The sequence below is a fragment of the Narcine bancroftii genome, chromosome 4 (assembly GCF_036971445.1).
Source record: "Narcine bancroftii isolate sNarBan1 chromosome 4, sNarBan1.hap1, whole genome shotgun sequence".
In the NCBI taxonomy this organism is placed as follows: domain Eukaryota; kingdom Metazoa; phylum Chordata; class Chondrichthyes; order Torpediniformes; family Narcinidae; genus Narcine; species Narcine bancroftii.
This window is the reverse complement of record NC_091472.1, coordinates 104,200,419-104,223,770: the sequence shown is the minus strand read 5'-3', so window position 1 is coordinate 104,223,770 and position 23,352 is coordinate 104,200,419. Positions and strand designations below refer to the sequence as shown.

General features: G+C 39.8%; 1 protein-coding gene across 1 annotated transcript in view; it reads right to left on the bottom strand.

Moving 5' to 3' along the window:
* The window catches only part of esr1 (estrogen receptor 1), a 259,140-nt gene that overhangs the window by 90,334 nt on the left and 145,454 nt on the right, over positions 1–23,352 (bottom strand). The window contains exon 4 of the mRNA XM_069932330.1: positions 14,814–15,140. Within this exon, the coding sequence (XP_069788431.1) occupies positions 14,814–15,140 (327 nt within the window). The remainder of the gene's footprint in view (positions 1–14,813; positions 15,141–23,352) is intronic.

Below are 23,352 nucleotides of genomic sequence, written 5' to 3'. Positions count from 1 at the left end.
AATAGGGTATCTTTGGAAAAATTGACATGGAAATTTGAATTGGGAGGTTTACAACTTACCAATTTTCAGAATTACTTTTAAACAGCACAACTGAAATTTATTAATGCAAAGTTTGATACAACGAAATCTCCTGTTTGGGTTAAAATAGATTTGGACAAAATTGATGAAAAATCTATGATGGAATTTATTCATCAATGGAATTCAAAATTATTAATTGGTGTAGAACCACCAATTTTAAAGCATTTAATTGAAGTATGAAATAAAATTGATGATCAGATAGGTGGGAAAGGGAGGATCTCAATGAAAATGACTTTATATCAGAATAAATTTTTCCATTTTACTATGGATAACCATTTTTGAAAGTTTGGAACCAAATGGGAATTTTAAAAATTGAAGACTGTTTTGAAGCAGGGAAATTTTTGTCTTTTACTTGTACAAAAGTCAAATTTCAAATCCCTTCGAATACCTTTTTTTGTTATTATCAGGTTAAAAACTTTTTATTAGAAAAATTGAGACATGATTTAAAATTACTGAGACAATCTTCTTTAGAATTATTACTTACTAAAGACAATTCAAAAAAATTTATTTCTGAGATGTATGTTGTTACAAAATAAAGTGCTTAAACCAGATGTTCATAAATCAAGAATGAAATGGGAATCAGATTTAGATAGAAAGATTGATGAAAATGTTTGGAGAACTCTGCGTAAAGATAGTATGACTAAAGTAATAAATGAACATTTTAGGTTAGTGCAATTTAACTTTTTGCATCATTTGTACTTGACTCTTCATAAATTGAAAAATGTTCAACTTAGTTCTTCAGATCTATGTTTTAGGTGTGGATCTGTCCTCAGGTTAAAAGTTTTTGGTTGCAAATTAAATCATTTTTGGAATGGATATTAAAAGTGAATTTACCTTTTGACCCATTGTTGTTTTTATTAGGAGATATTAAGTCGACAGCTTTAAGATTGAGATTGACCATGCATCAAATTGAATTTTTGCATTTCTCCCTGGCGGTTTCTAAGAAGGGTTTAGCTATTACATGGAAATCTGATTCGGTTTTAGGTATGAAAAGATGGCATAATGAAATGAAAGCCTGTATTCCTTTAGAAAAGATTACATATAATTTAAGAGATAATTTTTTTTAACTAAAGTTTGGAGGCCTTATTTGAAAATTATTGGTGTTAAAATTTGATCTCTCGGTCCACTCCGATAGGTGCCACCGTTCCTGCAGCCAAAAAATTTAAATGTGATTGTAGTGGATGATGATCTCCTTTTTTTTTCTTTGTCGGTGGGGAAGGGAGGAGGGAGGGTATTTGTAGAGTGGTTGGGGGTGGGGGGGTTGGGTTTTTTTATATATAAATGACTAATCACACTATGTCTGCATTAATATGTAGTAACTAATGCTATGTTATGTGATTTTAAATTTTAAATAAAATGTTATAAAAACAGTAGACTAAGCACACATCCTAGGAGTGTGCCAGTGTTGATAATTAGTGAAGAGCAGACATTTTTCCAATTCGTACTGACTGTGGTCTTACAATGAGAAAGTCAAGCGTCCAGTTTCAGAGGGGGTGTGCATAGGTCTAGAGTTTGTAGCTTCTTCACCAGCACTGTGGAAATAATGATATTGAACAGTGGTCACACAACACGATGTGGACACGCGTACAACAGTGGCCACACAACATGATGTGGATATGGGTATAGCAGTGACTACATGAAGAGCATGTTTGGAACTGTTAGCACTCTGGGGTGTCCTGAGGACCTGAAACATGCTGTGGAATATTAGCTCTCAAGTCAAATAGACCAGGGAGCTGTGTTGAGCCACGATCTGTAAAATGCTTGATCCAGAGTGACATTCCATTTTGCCTCAGCCAGGTTGGAGTGAAAGGTTTGTAAAGACACCACAAATTATTCCAACAACACCTGTCCATCTCTGACCACCTCCAACATCCACTTTGCAATGTAATAACAGTGATTGGCTCTTGCATCTGCTGGAATTTCGCAGTTCTCTCATTTGTTTTAGGTCAATGATCAACCCCAGGGTATGTTTTTTTTAAATTGTATTTAGAGATACAGCACAGTTATAGGCCCTTCTGGCCCACAATCTCATGCTGCCCAAATGCACCCATGTGACCAATCAGTCTATCAACTCTGCTCATCTTTGGAACATGGGAGGAATCTGGAGCATGCAGAGGAAACACACAAAGTCACAGGGAGAACATAAACTTCTTACAAACAGCTACCGATTCAAAGCCAGGTCATTGGTGTTGTAAAAGCATTGTGCTGGCACTAACAAAGTAGCCCAATTACACTAACCATGCCATTAATTGAGATTGATGTCAGGCAATACAACTTATCAGCCCATGCCTGAATGGTAAGTCTTGCTGCATGCAGCCATGAACTGCTCTAGTTCTTAAGTGGAACAGAATATTATACAGTCATTGAATATCCCTACTTTTGAGCTAGGGAAGAGGGAAAGGCATTGAGAAGGCAGCTGAAGATGGTTGGGCTTGGCATACTGCCCCAAGAAACTCTGACAGCAACATTCTAATGCAGTGGATCATTAACCTCCACAATTACAATCATCCTCATTTGTGCATTCTTATCAACTACAGCTACCCTCTCCAAACACCCCTAATACTATCAATATTCACTATATTGGTACATCTTGCTGCATGCAACATTGGTCGATGTTTTCATCTTTATAGGAAGAATTACACCAAAAATTTTAAATTATTGTGCGTGGCTTTGAGCCATTCAGTGGTAGTAAAGGGCACCTCTCAGTCAATTAAATATCTACGTTGCCAGTCAATGTCATATCAGATGCTTGCAAATAATAGAGGTTGCTGTGTCAATGTCCAACAGAAGAAAAAACAACTTGAAGAAGTGCAAATAGGTTGTGCAGTGAGTGGAGGGTCAAGGGATGAATGATGCAGGGGCAAACAAGCCTGAGGAACAGGAAGAGACAGGCAAAAGGTGACAACTGGACTGAGGGCGACAGGAAAGGGCAGGTGAGTTGTCACACAGCAAGACTGAGGGTGACAGAAAGTGACAGATGATTGGTCACTGTGAAATTGAGGGGATGAAGTATGTTTATTTTAATGCAAGGGAATTATGGATAAGGCAGATGCACTTAGAGCTTGGATTGGTACTTGGAATTGTGATTTTGTGGGTGAGATTTGGCAGCTCAATATTCGTGGATTTTATTGTTTAGAGGTTTCCAGACAGACATTACTATCAAGGCGATGGATGGATATCTATCAGGTGCAAGCAGCAGAATTTTAGTTTGATTTGGTCATCGTGTTCAGCAGAGACAAATGGGCCAAAGGGCCTGTTTCTTTGCTGTTCTGTTTGGTTCTAAATTCTCTCGGGGCAAAGAAACAATGGCACTACACATCACCTCACATCATGCAAATGGTGTGTTGCGGAGTCAAATAATGCGCACGGTTCTCCAGGAGATTATAGTAAGGGGCAAAACTTAGGGGAAAGATCCCTATTGTGGGGGAAAAACTGCTTAATATTCTATACAGTTAAAAGCTGGAAAAATGAAACTTGAGACATCTACTTGCTCAGAACTCCTTGGTATAAAAGTTCTTGAAGTACCATTGGGAGGAGCCGCAGTGTGTGTAGCTGAGTGAGATACTTCTGTATAATCTGATTCATGTAACTGATATATTCTGTTTTGTACAAAAATAAAAATCAATGAAACATCAAAAAAAAATTAAAAAATAATGCTACAGTTGTCAGCAATGACATCAAGGCATTTGCCAGATCTTAGATTTCTTCCAATTTAATCTCAATTTACAATGGAGTCAATTGCCCTTCTGAGAGAGATCAGAGATCCAAAAGAACTGAAGGTGCCTCAACTGAAGTTCAAATTAACTGGAAGTAGTAAGAACTGTTGAAACCAGAAATTTGTATGCAACGCTGGTCACCCCATGAGAGGGAAGAGGAGGCAGCTTTGGAAAGGATACAGAAGACATTTACCATCAAGTTGCCTGGATTAGAGGCTTTAAATTTCAAGGAAAGGTTGTGCAAACTTGGGTTGCTTTCTCTGGAACATTGAAGGCTGAGGGGAGATCTGAGAGAAGTTCATAATCTTATAGGAGACAGCCAGTCTCTTTATCCTAGGGTAAAGACATCACATACAAAAGGACAGAAAGGACAGAGGGGTGGGGGGTGATAAATTTAAAGGTGATGTACATGCTTCAGAGAAGGTGGAGAGGAGATTTACCAAGATATGATCTGGAGTGAAGAACATGTTTTATGAAGCAGAGGGCTTTTCTCTTTGGAGCGACGAAGGATGAGAGGTTGAAAGGTGACTTAATAGAGGTGTAAAAGATTATGAGGGGGCCATGGCAAGGTGGACAGTCAGCACCTTTTTCCCGGGGGTGACAGTAGCAAATACCATGGGACATTATTTAAAGTGAGTGAAGGAAAATGTGTGGGAGATGCCAGAGGTAAGATCTTTGTTTATGCAGAGAGTGGTGGTTGGCTGGAATACATTGCTGGGGGTGGTGGTGGATGCTGGTATAATAGGGACATTCAAAAGACTCTTAAATAGGCAAATGGATGGAAGAAAACAGAGGGTTATGGGTGTGAGGTGGAGAAAAATTATATTGTTGTGAAGTAGGTTTACATAGGTTGGCACAACATTGCCAGCTGAAGGGCATGTACTGTACTGAAATGTTCTATCGTCTATGTGCAGAGCAACTTCTTTCCCCCCAACACAGTGGAAAGTGGGTCCCTGCAACAGGCTTCCAGGCTTTGTGGTGGAGCATTTTATATCATTACACAAATATCCATGGACTAGAGGAATATGCATCTTATGCAAATAGTAACATTCAACTTCACCTTGGGCATCATATTCAGTACAGACATGTATGCCAAAGGCTCCTTTCCCAAGCTGTACTGTTCAATGTTCTAAAATTCCAGTAGGTTTCTAGTAAAACTTGGCTTATTGATTGTGGTGAATGTACTGCTTCAACTCAATCAATATTAGCTAATAGGCAAGGTCTTTCAGGTCAAAATCAGTTGGACAGACAATGGATGCTTTTCACTTGGATTTTCAGAAGGCCTTTGCCAATGTGATAAAATGAACAAGAAAGAAACCATCTTGGTTGAAATCATCTTCATACAGTCCCATCTCACTGCTAAACACAGGTTATAAAATAATAGCCAAGGCACTGGCCAACAGGCTAGGTCAGTACCTCCCCAAATTGATAAATCCGGATCAAGTGGGCTTCATTAGGAAGAGGCACTCTGCTAACAACCTGAGTAGATGGTTTAATATTATACATCTGGCACAATCAAAACAAGACCAGAGTATAATAGTCTCGTTAGATACAGAGAAGGCCTTTGATTGGCTAGAATGGCCATTTTGTTTAAAGTGTTGGAAAAATTCGGACTGGGACAGATATTTATTAATTGGGTAAGAATACTTGATGACAAACCTTGGGTAAAAATTATTACAAATGGACAAATGTCATCAACATTTCCTCTTAGTAAGTCCAGCAGGCAGGGTTGTCCTTTGACTCCAGGGCTGTTTGCCCTAGCAATTGAACCATTGGGAAAGATTCAGAGATAAAGGAATTCAGAGTGGACAAAATGGAGCATAAAATAAATCTAATGGCAGAAAATGAGACCCAGCTGGGTCTCTGTCAGGACTACAGTCCACACTGGATGGTTATGGTATGATATCGGGGTACAAAGTCAATATAGGAAAAAAAGATCATGACACTGAACAATATGACTATAAAGGATACCAGAGAAATAGTAAATTCAGATGGCAGACAGAAGGTGTTAAATAACTAGGAATCAAGATTGACAGTAACCTGAAAAATGTATACAATCTTAACTACCTCTTGTGATGATGTAATGGGAGGGCGTATTATACTGATTGCTTGGTATTGGCTATGGCTGTAGAGATATTCCACCCTACTGGTATAGCAGATGGAGAGGCCTTCCCACTGGCTAGTTTAGTGGTGGTTATAGTTTGTTAATAAAAGCCCTTTATTAATATAACACTTGTCTGGTCCACATCCATGGCATATCAATTTTATTAACAGATTCTCAATCATGGATACTTCCCTAAAACCTGGAAGACTTGAGATCAATCAAGATGCCACCCAAGCTGGAGAAATTTTTCACTACTTGCTCCAGTGGTTTGAAGCCTATATGCGAGTGAACTACGTTGTGCAAGACACAACGAAAATGGACCATCTTGTGGCTCTCCTCAGAGAAGTACCCTACTCAGTGGTTAGGGAGACAGCTGTCTACCAGAATGCACTGAATCTCCTCCGAACCTGTTATGATATGCCACAAAACAATTTGTTTGCAAGACATCAGCTTTACACTCAAAAACAATAAGCCAGAGAGAGTGAAGATGCTTTTACACACGCATTAAAAGGGATATCCAGAGCCTGTGCTTGCACTGCTGTCGTGGCCAAAGCCCATCAAGAATCTTTGATGCTGGACGCATTCATAAGTGGATTGGAGTCGGGGTACATCAGGCAACGTTTACTTGAGTCTCCGGGCCTGACCTTTAAGTCTGCACTACAAAGTGCTAAAACCCTTGAGAAAGAGAGAGGTGCTGAAGCGGTACCCCCAAGGCCCGCCCATAGCGATGATCCACTGCTGAGTGCCACTAAACCACAGCAATAAAGGCCATTACAGAAGATGTTACTTCTGCGGTTTGGTGCTGCACGTTCACTCTCAGTGCCCTGCGCGACAAGCCAATTGTGCCAACTGCGGGAAGCGAGGGCACTGGGCCAGAGCCTGCCATGCGCGAGAGTCCTCACCTAGCACACGTCGTGAGTTGAAGAGTAAGAAGAAGCGCTCAAGTGCTACTAATAAGCAGGGGTCCTGCCGCAACACTACTATGTTGACCTGGAGAGCTCTTCTCCCTCTACTTCTTTTGAAATTGTAAGTGGAACTGCCAGCAACGTGGCGAACTCTGACAGATCGGCGCAGTGGGGAGACCCTATTCTACTGGTGATTAATCCGATGGGCCCCACAACCTGAAGCATTCCATGATGAAGGTGGAGGTAATGGGGAGCCTATTGACTGTTTGATTGATTCAGGCAGTACTGACAGCTATATTCACCCTGCATCCACTAGCGCCCTGAATCTTACTTTATATCTGTCTAAGCGCAAAATTTCTATGGCTTGTACTGGATTAAAATGAGACGTTACAAGTTTCTGTAAAATAACCCTGAAGGTACAGGGAAATGAATATACAGATTTCAAATTGCACATGCTCCCCGGTCTGTGCGCTCCGATGCTTTTAGGATTACATTTCCAATGCCAGATGAAAAGTATCATATTGGTATTTAACGGCATATAACCATCGATCATGGTACCCCAAGAGGCTGTTTGTGGGTTATCAACTCTAAAGATTAAACCTCCTTGTCCTTTTACCAATCTAACCTTGGAATGTAAGCCTATAGCTACAAAGAGTAGGCGCTATAGAAAAGAGGACAAACTCTTTATTAGGAATGAGGTTAGTCATTTATTGAGAGAAAAAAATCATCGAACCCAGTAGAAGTCCTTGGCTTGTAGTTGTCAAAAATAGCGTGAAACCTAAAATGGTCATGGACTACAGCCAAACTATAAACAGGTTTATGCAACTGGATGCTTGTATCTCAGACATGGTAAACTAGATTGCACAATACAAAATATATTCCACAATTGATCTGAAATCAACTCATCAGGTGTCTATTCACAAAGATGAAAGGCAGTTTACCGCTTTTGAGGCAGATGGCATACATTTTCATTTTAAAAGTGTTCCCTTTGGAATTACCAGTGGTGTATCCGCTTTCCAAAGAGAGATGAATAAGCTAGTAGATGTTCATAACTTGCAAGCCACCTACCCTTACCTGGACAAAATCACTATATGTGGCAAGGACTTAAATGATCACGATCGGAAATTATAAAATTTCTCCAGGAGGCCAAGCATCTTCACTTAACCCTTAACAATGACAAGTGTGTACCACACTAAACGCCTGGCTATACTAGGCTACATAGTGAGTAAAGGAGAGATCAGTCCTGACCCAGAGAGAATGAGACCACTCATGGATCTACCCCCACCTGCAACACAAAAGTCCCTCAAGCATTGCCTGGGGTTTTTCTCCTATAATTACGCAGATAAAGTGCAGCCACTGTTTAAAACTACTAGTTTTCCCCTGTCTGAAGAAGCCCTCCATACTTTTGAAAACATCAAACAAGATATGGCCAAGGCAACAACGTCAGCTATTGATGAGGATTTACCATTCCAAGTAGAATCTGTTGCGTCAGATTGGGCCTTAGCAGCTACGCTAAATCAAGCTGGTAGACCAATAGCTTTTATCTCTCGGACATTACACAGACCGGAGGTCAGGCAATCCTCTATCAAAAAAGCATGAGCTATTGTAGAATCCATTCGCTATTGGAAACATTTTTTAGCTGGAAGGAAATTCACTTTACTGACTGATCAAAAATCTGTTGCCTACATGTTCAACACTAAATTGAGGAGCAAGATTAAAAATGATAAGATCATGTGTTGGCGAATTGAGCTTTCTACTTATGATTACGATATACTCTATCGCCCAGGAAAATTCAATACCCTCTGGAAATGCTTTCTCGCATGACCTGTGCAAGCTAGACTGCTTGAAATACCTTCACGAAGAATTACTGTAAATATTCGAGTATAATGCGAAAAATTTTATATCGAAATTTGAGCTCAAAGTGGGTCGCATTATATACGGGGGTAAAATTTTCTGCCAGGTTTAACATCAAGTAAGATTATCAATAGCCTCCTACATTGACTGATTTACCACATGATTTTGTTTACATTGGTGGTACACAGTCAAGATTTTTTTTAAAAAGACACCGATTACTCGCTAGTCGCCCAAGGGTCACTAGATTTTATTATTATGTGAAGTCCCTCAATTTACTGTACTCACTAGAAGACATCAAGAAACTGACTAACGAGTGTCCTGCCTGTGCAGAAATGTAAACCACGCTTCCACATTGATTAAGGTGTCTAGACCATTTGAATGCCTCAACGTTTTAAAGGAACCACTATCCTCAAATAGTAAGAATTCCTATTTCCTTAACATCATTGATGAATTGTCTCCTTTTCTCTTCTCTATACCATGTACTGATGTTTCTGCTAGTTCTGTTATTAAATGTCTTGATATGATTTTTAGTATTTTCAGTTATCCTAACTTCATTCATAGTGACAGAGGGTCAGCTTTCATGAGTTCTGAATTTCGGCAATACCTCTTGAGAGCTACTAGCTATACTACAAGCTATAACCCACGGGGGTAATGGTCAAGTGGAGCGTAGTAATGGTACAATCTGGAATGCTATCACTCTAGCGCTAAAATCGAAAGGCCTCCCCACCAGCCGCTGGCAAGAGGTGCTGCCAGAAGCATTAAACTCTATCCATACACGGCTTTGTCCAGCTACCAATGAGACTCCTCACCAGCGTCTTTTGTTTTCCCTAGAAAATCAAAAACTGGATCAACCTTGCTGACCTGGCTCTCTAACCCCGGAGAAGTTTTATTAAGAAAACGTATTAGACCCAGCAAAGCTGACCCGCTTGTAGAGCATGTTCAACTGCTTCATGCTAATCCTCAGTATGCTCATGTTATTTTTTCTGATGGAAGAAAGGACACCGTTTCCCTTAGGGATCTAGCATCGCCTGGTCTACAACCTGCTAGCCCTTCCACTGACCTGACTCCCTCTCTACCCTCCCCATCACGAGAAACACTTGAGGAACAATACCCTCTTCATGGGAATGTTTCCTCGCGCTCTCCACTCCCTTCCATGTCCATGGCACATCACTTCCCTATGCTTGAAAAGATTGAGGGTGACTTAATAAGATGGAGGGACTTGCCCAGCACCTTAATGGGGAGGGTTAATTGTGTAAAAATGAAGATGACGCCAAGACTCCAATACCTCTTCCAATCTCTACCCATTCCATTACCACGTTCTTTCTTTAAAACTCTAAATGGTAATACAAGGACATTTATTTGGAATGGGAAAATACCCAGGATACCTTTTAAAAAAAATTGACATGGGACTACAGCTTTGGGGGAGGGGGGTTGGGAGTTAAGGTTACCAGATTTTAAAATTATCTAGCAACTCAATTTAAGTTCCTCTCATCCTCCTTTGAGGAGGGGGAACCACCCACTTGGTTGCAAATGGGATTGCATACAATAGGGGGAAAGAGGACAGCGAAGGATTTTATATACAAAGTTAATCACAAAAAAATGGACAACCTCATATTAAAACAAATGATTAAAATTTTGCACGAGATCAATGAGTGTGTTGGAGAGAAAGTGGGAATATCACCAAAGGTGCCATTGATCCATAATGAAATGATGCCCATGAATTTGGGCAACAAAATCTTGGAGATCTGACATTGGCAGGGGATCTGATACATTGAGGACTGCTACAAAAGAAGACAGCTTATATCCTTTAAGCAGCTAAAAGGTAAATACAATTTGTCTTTTGGACCTTTCATTGTTTTCTCCAGTTAAGATTGTTCCTAAGGGATAGATGAGGTCCTATAATAACCCCGTCTACACCTAACAAGGCAGAGGGGATGCTGCAACTGGGAAATGCTTCTAAATTTATTTCAAGAATGTACTCTGTACTCCAAGGTGAGAGCCCCAAGCAGGGGCTACATAGATTAAGGAAAAGATAGGAATCGGACTTGGGCATCACAATTAATGAGAGATGCTGGTTGGACTGCTGTAGAAACAGTGTAACACCAGTGATTAATTCTAGATGCAGATTGGTTCAAATACAACTTCTTACACCAGCTTTACCTCACACCGCAAAAGATTTATAAGGTGAAATCTGAGGTGTCAGAGATGTGCTTTAGGTGTGGGGTGGAGATGGTAACATTTGTTCACGCAACTTGGCCCATTCTGGTAGGATTTAGCTAATATAGTAACCAGGATAAAGGGAGTAGCCTTCCTGCCAGACCTGATGTTGTATCTTTTGGACAACCTTATGGACATGAACTATAACTTATCTAAATTCAAAATTTAACTCTTACTAGTTGTTTTGTCTGTGGCAAAAATAATGTATAGCAATGACCTAAAAGTCTGACTCCCCTCTCTTTATCAGTCAGTGGGCTACAAAGATTCATAGCTGTATTCTCATGGAAAAAAAACATATAAGATTAGAAACTGACACAGCACCTTTGTTAGAATATGGCAAACATATTTGAGCAGCACCCAATGAAAATACCAATGGTGGATTAATAAAAGAAATTATATAAGGGGGTAGCTCTACTGCTTCTCCGGATGTCCAGTGGAAGCATTGATGCTGCAGCTAGCTCTCTCTTAGTATTTTTTTGTGGCCGGTACGATCAAATAGGGCCAGACCGGAGGTTGGTTAAAATTTTTAATTTCAGGGTCTTTTCTTTATCGGGGAGTGGGGAACATTACGTGTTTGTAATTAGCTGGTGCTTATTTGTATATAATGAAGAAATGTTTAATGCTTCTTTTTTATTAATGAAAAATGAAAAATCAAATATTCAGTAAAAAAAGACTGGCTAACTGGCAGAAGAGAAAGAGTGGAAACAAATCAGAACTTTTTTAGCTGGCTGCCTGTGTCTAGTGGTGTCCCGCAGGGTTCGGGCTGGCTGCCTGTGTCTAGTAGTGTCCCGCACGGGTCGGGCTGGCTGTCTGTGTCTAGTGGTGACCTGCAGGGGTCGGGCTGGCTGTCTGTGTCTAGTGGTGAAATGCAGGGGTCGGGCTGGCTGTCTGTGTCTAGTGGTGACCTGCAGGGGTCGGGCTGGCTGTCTGTGTCTAGTGGTGACCCGCAGGGGTCGGGCTGGCTGTCTGTGTCTAGTGGTGTCCCGCAGGGGTCGGGCTGGCTGTCTGTGTCTAGTGGTGACCTGCAGGGGTCGGGCTGGCTGTCTGTGTCTAGTGGTGACTTGCAGGGGTCGGGCTGGCTGTCTGTGTCTAGTGGTGTCCCGCAGGGGTCGGGCTGGCTGTCTGTGTCTACTGGTGACCTGCAGGGGTCGAGCTGGCTGCCTGTGTCTAGTGGTGTCCTGCAGGGGTCGGGCTGGCTGCCTGTGTCTAGTAGTGTCCCGCAGGGGTCGGGCTGGCTGCCTGTGTCTAGTAGTGACCTGCAGGGGTCGGGCTGGCTGTCTGTGTCTAGTGGTGACCTGCAGGGGTCGGGCTGGCTGTCTGTGTCTAGTGGTGTCCTGCAGGGGTCGGGCTGGCTGCCTGTGTCTAGTAGTGACCTGCAGGGGTCGGGCTGGCTGTCTGTGTCTAGTGGTGACCTGCAGGGGTCGGGCTGGCTGTCTGTGTCTACTGGTGACCTGCAGGGGTCGGGCTGGCTGTCTGTGTCTAGTGGTGACCTGCAGGGGTCGGGCTGGCTGTCTGTGTCTAGTGGTGACCTGCAGGGGTCGGGCTGGCTGTCTGTGTCTAGTGGTGACCTGCAGGGGTCTGGCTGGCTGTCTGTGTCTAGTGGTGTCCCGCAGGGGTCGGGCTGGCTGTCTGTGTCTAGTGGTGACCTGCAGGGGTCGGGCTGGCTGTCTGTGTCTAGTAGTGTCCCGCAAGGGTCGGGCTGGCTGCCTTTGTCTAGTGGTGTCCCGCAGGGGTCGGGCTGGCTGCCTGTGTCTAGTCTTTCCAACTCCCTGTTCATTTATGTTATCCATCCTGCTGTTACTTATTCTCTTTCTTATGCACTGCGCCATAGACAAACATCCATGTCATAATAATCAAGTCAGACAGCGACCACCTTTAAGGACTTGCTTTCATGTTTTACTTGGGAGGTTGTTGAGGAAGGAAGAAAGATCCATGAATAATTCTTGTTCCAAGTGACACTTGAGCAGCTCTCAGGCCATAAGAGAAAATAAAGAGAAGCTGGAGGGACTCAACATGTCAGTCAACATCTGTGTGGTGAGATGGTTGGTGAACATTTTGGGTTGGGACCCTTTATCTGCTGAAGGAACTCAATATTTCAGGTTGAGGCCTGGAGGCAGGATCCAGCCCACTAACAAACCTGTACATGAATCAGGATAACACTGTGAATGCGGATGTCTTTTCCTTCAAAGTTATACAGCAGCTCTATTTCATGTATGGCAACAAATTTGCTCCGAATTCCTGCCCCATTCTTAATTCCCTGCCTGGCAACCTGTCACTCCATCATTGAGCACATCCTCCATTTCAACTGGTGACAGTGGCTCATCTGCCTCTGAGAAGTTCCCTGTTTAAACCTCTCTGACTCCATTCAAGATGTTTCAAATAACCGTCACTTTATGGTTGCACCATGTTGAAAAGACTATAAAAGTGGAGGACACTGCTGGGAATACTTCAAGATCAAGATGCTCATCAAGTGTTCTGTAATCCTTTGTTTTTGTTTTATCCTGGCAAGTTCTGCAACATGTGCTTCATCCTTTGTTCCCAAATGAACTGTGTAGGTTGCTAGGCCATTTCAGAAGGTATTAAAAGGTAACATTACAGGTAGTCTGGACAAGATTGGGTGATAATGAGAAATTTCCTTGAAAAATATTAGTGAACCAAGTGGTTCTATAGTAAACTAGCAGTTTCACAGTCACCATTATTGATACTAGTTTTTCATTCTACATGTTTTAATTAAGGAATGTAAATATGCCAGATATAGTGAAATTCACATTCGTGTCTTCAAACCAATGGTGTGGGCTGCTGGATGCCGCTCTTTAGCGATTTATCCATTCCTCTATAAATTTTCAAATCAGCATTTGCAAATGCAAAAGTTGATTTAAAAACTGTGTATAATTATTTAGAAATTCCCAAACAAAAGTAACTGAACAACCAAAGTCCAGAATGCAGAAAATAAATCATGGTTTTGTTGCTGCTGTGGATGCTTGATAAAGATGGTCCACATGGGCGGACAATTGTGGTCATGGATTCAGAGGGAAGAAAGGAGGATGGGATGTGATCATGGTGACCAGCAACACCCACACCTTGCTTGGAGCTAACTGATCTTCCTTTTCAAGGTAATCCCACACTCTGTAAATTGTACTCTTTACGTGTCTGTATTAATGTTAGAAATAACTTGTTAGTCTATCCACAGAAGGACCCTTATCACTGCACTGGGAATTTTGTAACAAATAAACATAAGTTTAAACACACACAAGAATAACCTACTTGGATACATTTTCCACCTCAGAACAAGACATTCCGACTTTCCAGTCTATGCTAAGAGATTTGCATGGAATCCATCCCATCCAATTCATCCCTCTGACTTAATTCTTGGAAGTAGTTTGTAAAATTAATTGCTACAAAATGTTGTGGCTGAGAGTATATCCTATGTCAATAATCTCTCCCCAAGTTCCCTGTTAAATATTGCAGTGATCTCAAACATTTACACACTTGTCAAAATGAACGTGTCCCATCACTCACATTTCTCTTTACTTTGAATTATGGGGTGCAGTTTGACATGGATCTTAACAGCCCAGTGTCACTTTAATCACAATGTTTCAAACTAAACATATTTATTCTTTGTGAGGGACGCTGGCGCTCGAGGAAACTAATCAAAATACATCTACACATCAAAGTCAGACAAAAGATGTTATGAAATTACAGTGAATGAAGCAGTGAGGGGTCTGAATTTTTGGCAAGGACAGACTGTCAAGTTTAACTTGTGCAAGTTACATTTCCTTTAGTCTTCACAAGAGAAACACAGAAAGAGCATGAAGTAACATTGGAATGATGTACATTCCTTTGACATTATATTTGTTTTTATCAATAAAGGTGGCAAACACTACACTTTATCCAACAGAATCCATTGCCACAGTCTCAATCAAAGTTCTATGATCCTACCTGGAACCTTCTTTGCCCATATGATCATATGAACCAGTTCTTTATCAGCCAGATTGGTTAGCAAAGTCATCATGGACACCTCAGTGAAGGGTTTGCTGGGGTTGTGCTCAGAGTAAACCATGGGAGGTTCAGCATCCATCAGAGTACCAAGAATCTCATCTGACGTCATTTCCATCACTGAGTTTTGTTTGGTGTTCTTTTGCACTGGATTCGCATTGCTGGAAGTGGGATGGCCAGCAAGCCCAGCGCTTCTGAAGACGTGATCCTTCTCATCCTTCCTCCGCTTGTGTTTCAGCATCCGGCCGCCCCTACGATCTTTGCGGATGCCTGTTAATTCAAAGCAAAAGATAATGACTGACCAAACCTTCTGGGCTGCAAGAGGTACAAAAAAAATGCAAAAGCTGCAACCAATCTGTGTGAGAAAACTGGCAATGCTAATTGAGGATCAGTGCACTTGTAGAAAGTGCACATCCAAAACAGTCTAGCCACAAAACTGAAAATTCCAAATAAGCTGGAGCGCAGAAAGCAAGGACGACGAGGAACTTACAACATGCAGTCAAGATATCACAGAACACTGAACAAGCAACTTTGCTGTCTAGTTGCTGTTGGAATGAAGAGCTGCAACTGAATTGCGAAGAGCAATCTTGCACAAGCAGCAACAAGTTAATGTCCAGATTATCTGCTTTCTGATGTTGGCTAGCCACAGTGCCAGAAGAGCCCCCCACAACACCCCCTCCCCCTCTACTTCTCTTTGAACAGTGTCCGAGGGACAAGGTTGATTATAATGCAGCACTAAGGGCCAAGTTCAGCCTTGGGTTTATAAAATCACAAGAGGCATTAATAGGGTGGACAGTCAAAGTCTTTCCTCCAGGGTAAAAGTGTTGCATGCCACAGGAATCCATTTAAATAAAGGGGAAGTAAAACAAATATTATGCAGATTCACATATTATAGAGTGTTGGGTGCCTGGAATGGGATACCAGGAGTAGTGGAGGCTGATACAATAGTATACATGAGGCTTCTAGACATATGAATATAAAGGGGATGGAGGAGCTCTGTGAAGCATAAGTAGCAGAGTTTTAGTTTGATTTAGACATCATGTTCACCACAGGCATGTGGGCTGAAGGGTCTATTCCTGTACTGTTCTATATTCTGTATCCAAAGGACAAGCCTTCCAATGGTTTTTACACCTCTGCACTTAATAGTCAGACCAGATTGAGTTAGGAGACACATTATGGAAGATTATAAGCAGAGATGCTGGTTCACCATTCCTCCCATGACCATCCTTCCTATTAAATCTCCCATGACCATCCTTCCTATTAAATCATTCATTCAGCACTAATCACTGTGACCGTCCATAGACCAGCCAAGTGCATGTGTCCCCTGTGATGTTTCTTTTATTACAATAAAGAAACTTGGGTTCATTTTAAAACAACTGAAGCAAACAGCACAAAGACAGAACATGCACATGCCAGACCTCATTTGGAGGCATGAATCTTTGAATCTACCCAAGATGCAACATTCCCCAGTTGCTACACACTGTCTCCAACTCCTCCTCGTGGTAGCACTTTCACTTCCCTCTATCACCACATCCCCTTTCCTTGAGATGTGTAATCAAACGTGACACATTAATACAGTATTCTTTCAATTTAAAATTAAATTTTTCTTTTATAGATTCAGCCTGTCAGATGATTTGACGACTCATGTGAATCTTAACACAGGTTCTTATGTCAGCTCTACTGGTCTACTAATGTCTAAAACTGGTGTGTTTCCTCGGTTTCTGTGCAGACAGAATCCTCTGAATTTTTCTGACCTTGCAGTATCTCTGACATTTTCAGCAGGATCATTCGATTCCTCCTCAGTATTCGACCATCCTCAGTTCTGATAGGTGCAGGATCTTGGATTTACTTCTCCCAGAACAGTAGCCTTTTAGTCCCAAGTGATAATAACCAGCAAGTAGTTCTTTCCATCTACTGATACATCCGTTATGAACATGGGTTCCTTTGTCCTCTTTGCCTGATGTTTCAAACAGGTCTCACAGCTTGAAACCATCCTGTCAATGTCAGCATTCATCCCTGGCCAATAAACAGCAGTTCTGGCCGCCCTCTTGCATTTTTCCATTCCAAAGTGCCCCTCGTGCACCCTTTTCAACGTCTCTTGCTGCAGTGATCGAGGAATGATCATTCTGCTCTGTCTGAGTAGAAACCCAATGACAACACTCAGCTCAGCTCTGATGTTGTAGTATGGCTGACATTTACCTCTAGGCCATCATGTTCAGATCCTTGATGATCTTCTGCAGAACTGTGTCCTTTTCTATTTCAGCTGTGATCTGCTTGGATTTCATTTCAGAGATGGGAAGAGATTCAAATGATCAGGTTCACATGGAGATTCGCATCTGCCTCGCTCTGCATCGTTACCCTGGATAATGCATCAGCTAACACAATAAGTTTCCCTGGTTTATACATCAATTCAAAGTCATAATGTTGTAGCTTTATCATCAATCTTTGGATTCGTGGTTACATTTCACTGAGATTTTTCCTCGATCATCGCTATTAATGGCTTGTCTGCCACGTATGTTGGTAGACCATTCACATAACTGTGGAATTTTGAGTCCATAAACCAGACCCAAACATTCTTTCTTGATCTGTGCATATCAACATTCAGATGTTGTCATCATCTTTGATGTGTATGCTACTGGCCTCCAAACTTCCCCCACAGTTTAAACAGCACCTATTCCATCTTTTGAAACATCCATGGATATTTTCATCCTTCTGGATGCATCAAAGAACATCAGAAATACTGGTTCTGAGGTTAGAGGGGTCTTCAGTTGTCCCCATTCTTCCTCGTGGTTGGCTCTCCACTTGAATTCACATTTGTCCCGTAACAAGTTCCTTAGTTTCATTATTTTGGAAGACAGGTTTGGTATGAATTTACCAATGAAATCGATCATTCCCAGCACTCTCAACATGCCTTTATTGGCAGTGGGTCTGGGCATCTCTAAAATTGCTTTCACTTTCCTCGACTGGCTCTACACCTGCCTCTGACAGTTAATCTCCCTGAAACATGATTTCCTTCACTCCAAATTAATATTTTTCTCTGTTTAACTTTAATCCATCATCTCGATGCTGAGCCTCTCATTGTGTTGTTCTTGTATGGATCCCCATAGGATCATGTCATCCATGTACACACGTGCCCCATTTATACCTTCTATGATGTGTTCCGTTGTCCTGTGGACACTTTTGGAGCTGAGTAAATTCCACAAGGCATCCTCAGACAGGAATATCAGCCAATGGGGTATTAAATGTACAGTATTTTGTGCTCTCAACATGCAGTTTTATTTTTCGGAAGGCCTAGGATGCATCCAATTTAGTGAAAACTTTGCACCAGCCATCTCACTTGTAATTTCATTCCTTGTTGGAATCTGATAATGTTCCCTATTTATGTTGGCATTCAGGTCTTTCGGGTCCATGTACACACATAGGTCATCGTTCTTTTTGGCACACACCATTAAATTTACCCATTCTGTGGGCTCCTCCACTTTCTTTATTCAATCAAGTTCCTGCTTGACCTTTTCTATCAGTGGTGCTGGAAACCATCTTGGGGCATTCACTACTGGCTGTGCGACCTCTTTTAACTGTATCTTATAGGTGAATGGTAGAACTCCAAATCCCTTGAAGATGTTGGGAAATTGATCCAGCATTCCCTCTTCGCTGTTCTGTATATGGTCAGTGTTAATGTAATACACTCTCTTGGCTAGGTTTAAGTTTTCACATGCTTTGTCACCAAGCAGTGATTCATATCCATCTAGGACTACAAATCTGAGGTAGTGCTCTTTATCTTCAACTTTCACTTTGAGTTTATGCTTTTGAGTTGATGCTCTGTCCATTGTAGGCTTTGAGTAATACAGGATTTGCATACAGGATGTACGGCATTATCTTCATTGCCCTGATGTCAAGCTCAGAGATCAAATTGATCTTCATCCCTGTGACTAACTTGAAAAGAATATATGTTCCATTTGTATGCAATGACACAGTCCATTTATCCTGCTCGACACTGTTCACTTCTTGCACCACCATGCCAATGAAAATTGTATCACCAAGAGCAATTTCTTCTATAGTGTGTTCAATGTCTTCTTTTATTTCTGTTTAGTTTCCCTTTGGAAAAATATTGCTTTCTATAGTTATTCTGTCCTTTGCACTTGTTACAGACTTTACCATAAGATGGGCATTGCTTTGGTGCATCGTTTACAATTGAATCACTCTCCATCTTTTTGTTAGCTCCTATATCTCATTTTTTGTTTGTTGTATGTCCAGACACTGTGGTTATGATTTTAACTTCATTTTCACTGGGTTTTACACCATCACTGAATATTTTTGCATACTGCAGAGCTAGTTCGCTGGCATGGCATATCTTCACAGCTCCAGCTAAAGTAAGTTCTGTCTCTCACAGCAATCTCTCTGTAACTTTCTTATCATTAATTCCAAACACAATTTGATCACAGATCATTGAATCTTGCAGCAAATCAACAATGCATGTTCTTGCTTTTAATTTTAGGTCTGTTAAAAAAGTATCAAAGCTATCTCACTGCATTTGTGTGCATGAGCAAAACACATATCTCTCAAAGGTTTCATTTTTCTTTGTTCAACAGTGTTCATCAAACATCTTGATAACCTTGTTGAATTTGCTCGGGTATTCTTCCTCAGCAAAAACAAATGTATTGTAAACCTCTAGAGCTTGAGGTCCTGCCACTGTAAGTAGCATGTAAGTAGTAGATCCGTATATCTGGCTTGCTATCAATTCCAATGGCTTGCAGGTACAGCATAAAGCTTTGTTTAAACAGCCTCCACTCAAGGTCAGCATTTCCATCATTTTAACAGAATTAGAAGCTTTTAAACCCTCCATATTTTATCTGTTGATATTGACTGTTATTCACAACGCACATTTGTTTTCACTCCTGTGCACAGCAAAACCTGGCTGTTCCTTCCACTCCTGGTACCATTGATATTTATTTTATTACAATGAAGAAACTTGTTTTTTTTTAAAAAAACAATTAGATTAACTTTTTTATGATAATTTTTTATTTTTTACACTGTGAATCATATCAACGAAAATATGTACAAATGTATCCCATTAAATTTAAACAGTGGTCTTTTCTCCCCTTTTTTCCCCCTTTCCCTCCCTCCCCTCTACCCACACCTCTCCAATGCACATAAATATTCAACATATATAATACAATAAAACCATAAAACATATTTTCACACAAAGGAAAATAAGCAAGAAAAATGTGTCATCTATTTATTACACACTGAATCTAGTTGCTTCATCTTCTTATCATTTTCATTCTCACTTTAGGGGATGGAGGTCATAGGCAAGCTCTCTCTGATATGTTCCATGTATGGTTCCCAAATTTGTTCAAACATTGTGACTTTATTTTTTAAATTATATGTTATTTTTTTCCAATGGAATACATTTATTCATTTCCATGTACCATTGCTGTATTCTCATGCTCTCTTCCATTTTCCAAGTTGACATTATACATCTTTTTGCTACAGCTAAGGCTATCATAATGAATTTTTTTGCACTTTATCCAATTTGAGGCCTAATTCTCTACTTCTTATGTTACTTAAAAGAAATATCTCTGATTTTTTTAGTATGCTATTTTTTGTAATTTTATTTAGTATCTGATTTAATTCTTCCCAAAACGTATTTACTTTCATACATGCCAAAGATGCATGTAATGTTGTTCCCATTTCCTTCTTACAGCGAAAACATCTATCTGATAATGTTGAATCCCATTTTAAAACATTTTTGAGGAGTAATATATAATCTGTGAAACCAATTATACTGTATCATGCATAACCTTGTGTTTATTGTATTCTTCATAGTTCCAGAACATAACTTTTCCCATACTTCATCTTTTATCTTTATGTTTAAATCCTTTTCCCACTTCTGCTTAGGTTTATAGTTTATTTCATTTTCCTTATCTTGCTGCTTAATGTACATGTTGGTTATAAATCTTTGATTATCATTGTGTCTGTAATCACATATTCAAAGCTGCTTCCTTCAAGTAATCTCAAGCTGTTTCCCAATTTATCCTTTAAATAAGGATGATATACAAACATTGTACCATGAGTTATTCCATATTTGTACTTCAACTGTTCAAATATTAATAAATTATTTCCCAAAAAAGTTTTCTCTTCTTTTGATTCTTTTTCTCTCCCATTCTCTAAAAGAAAGGTTATCTATTGTAAAAGGGATTAGCGGATTTTGTGTCAATAGTAATTTTGGTATTTGATAATTCGTTTTTTCCTTTCTAAGTGGATCTTCTTCCATGTATTAAGTAAATGATGCAGTACTGGTGAGTTTTTAATATTGCACCAACTTTTCATCCCACTTATAAAGTATATGTCCTGGTACCTTCTCCCCTATTTTATCTAGTTCTATCTTAGTCCAGTCTGGTTTTTCCCTTGTCTGGTAAAAATCTGATAAATACCTCAATTGTGTGGCTCTATAATAATTTCTAAAATTTGGTAACTGCAAACCACCTTGATTATACCTCTCTGTTAATTTTTGTAAAGCTACCCTTTGATTCCTCCCTTTCCACAAGAATTTCCTATTATTCTCTTTAGTTCCTTAAAGATTTTTTCTGTTAAGGGAATTGGTAATGTTTGAAATAAGTTTTGTATCCTTGGGAACACGTTCATTTTAATGCAGTTTACCCTCCCTTTCAACATTAGCGGTAATTCTTTCCATTGTTCTAAATCTTCCTGCAATTTCTTTATTAGTGGCTGATAATTTAGTTTGTACAAGTGACTTAAGTTATTATCTAACCTGATCCCTAGGTATCGGATTGCTTATGCTTGGTGATTCTTTTTTAAATTCTGTATAATCCGCGTTACTCATTGGCATCACTTCACTTTTATTTGTGTTGATCTTGTACCCCGATATTTCTCCATATTCCTTCAATTTCTTATGCAATTCTTTTACTGATACCTCTGGTTCTGTTAGGTATACTATGATGTCATCTGCAAATGAGCTGATTTTATACTCCTTCTCCTTTATTTTTATCCCTTTTATTTTATTTTCTATCCTTATCAGTTCTGCCAAAGGTTCTATTGCTAAGATTAAAAAAATGAGGGGGATAGTGGACATCCCTGTCTAGATGACCTACTTAATTTAAAGTGATTCGATAGATATCCATTTACTGTTACCTTCGCCAATGGTCCATTGTACAATGCTTTAATCTAATTTATATATTTTTCTGGTAGATTGAACTTCTGTAACACTTTAAATATGTAATTCCACTCTACTCTGTCAAAAGCTTTTTCCGCATCTAGAGCAACAGCTACTGTTGGTTTCTTATTTCCTTGAACTGCGTGTATTAGATGAATAACTATGCAGGCATTGTCTGCTGTTCGTCTTTTCTTAATAAATCCAGTTTGATCTTGTTTTACTATTTTAGGTACACAATCAGCCAATCTGTTTGCTAATAATTTCACTATTATCTTATAATCTGAGTTAAGTAGGGATATTGGTCTATATGATGCTGGTGTTAATGGATCATTCCCCGTCTTTGGTATTACTGTAACTATTGCTGTCTTACATGTATCTGGTAAGTTTTGTGTTTCTTATATCTGGTTCATTACTTCCAGGAGAGGAGGAATTAATAACTCTTTAAATGTTTCATAAAATTCTATTGGAAATCCATCCTCTCCTATTGTTTGGCAGCTTTTTTAATATATCCTGTATTTCCTCTATTTCAAATGGATTTATTAGTTTATTTTGTTCCTCTTCTTGCAATTTCGGCAGTTGAATTTTAGCTAAAAATTCCTCTGTTTTATCATCTTTCCCCTCGTTCTCAGTTTGATACAATTGTTCATAAAATTCCTTAAAATTTTCATTAATCTCTGTTGGATTACATGTAATTTGTTTGTCCTTTTTCCTTGATGCCAGTATCGTTCTTTTAGCTTGTTCTGTTTTAAGTTGCAAGGCTAATATTTTATGTGTTTTTTTTCTCCTAGTTCGTAATAGTTTTGCTTTGTTTTCATTATGTTCTTCTCCACCTTGTACATTTGTAATGTTTTGTATTTAATTTTTTTTTGTCCGCCAATTCTCTCCTTTTCGTTATATCATCTGTTTACTAATTCTTTTCTGTACTTACTATCTCCCTTTCCAACTGCTCTATTTCCTGATTGTAATCCTTTTTCATCTTAGTCACATAACTTTTTATCTGTCCTCTAATGAAGGCTTTCATTGCATCCCATAATATAAATTTGTCTTTCACTGATCCTGTGTTTATTTCAAAATATGTTTTAATTTGTCATTCAATAAACTCCCTAAATTCCTGTCTTTTAAATAGCATGGAGTTTAACCTCCATCTATATGTTCTTGGTGGGATGTCCTCCACTTCTATTGCTAATAATAGGGGTAAATGATCTGATAGTAGTCTAGATTTGTACTCAGTTTTCCTAACACTCCCTTAAATATGGGCTGACAACAAAAACATATCAATCCTTGAATAAGTTTTGTGCCTACTCAAAT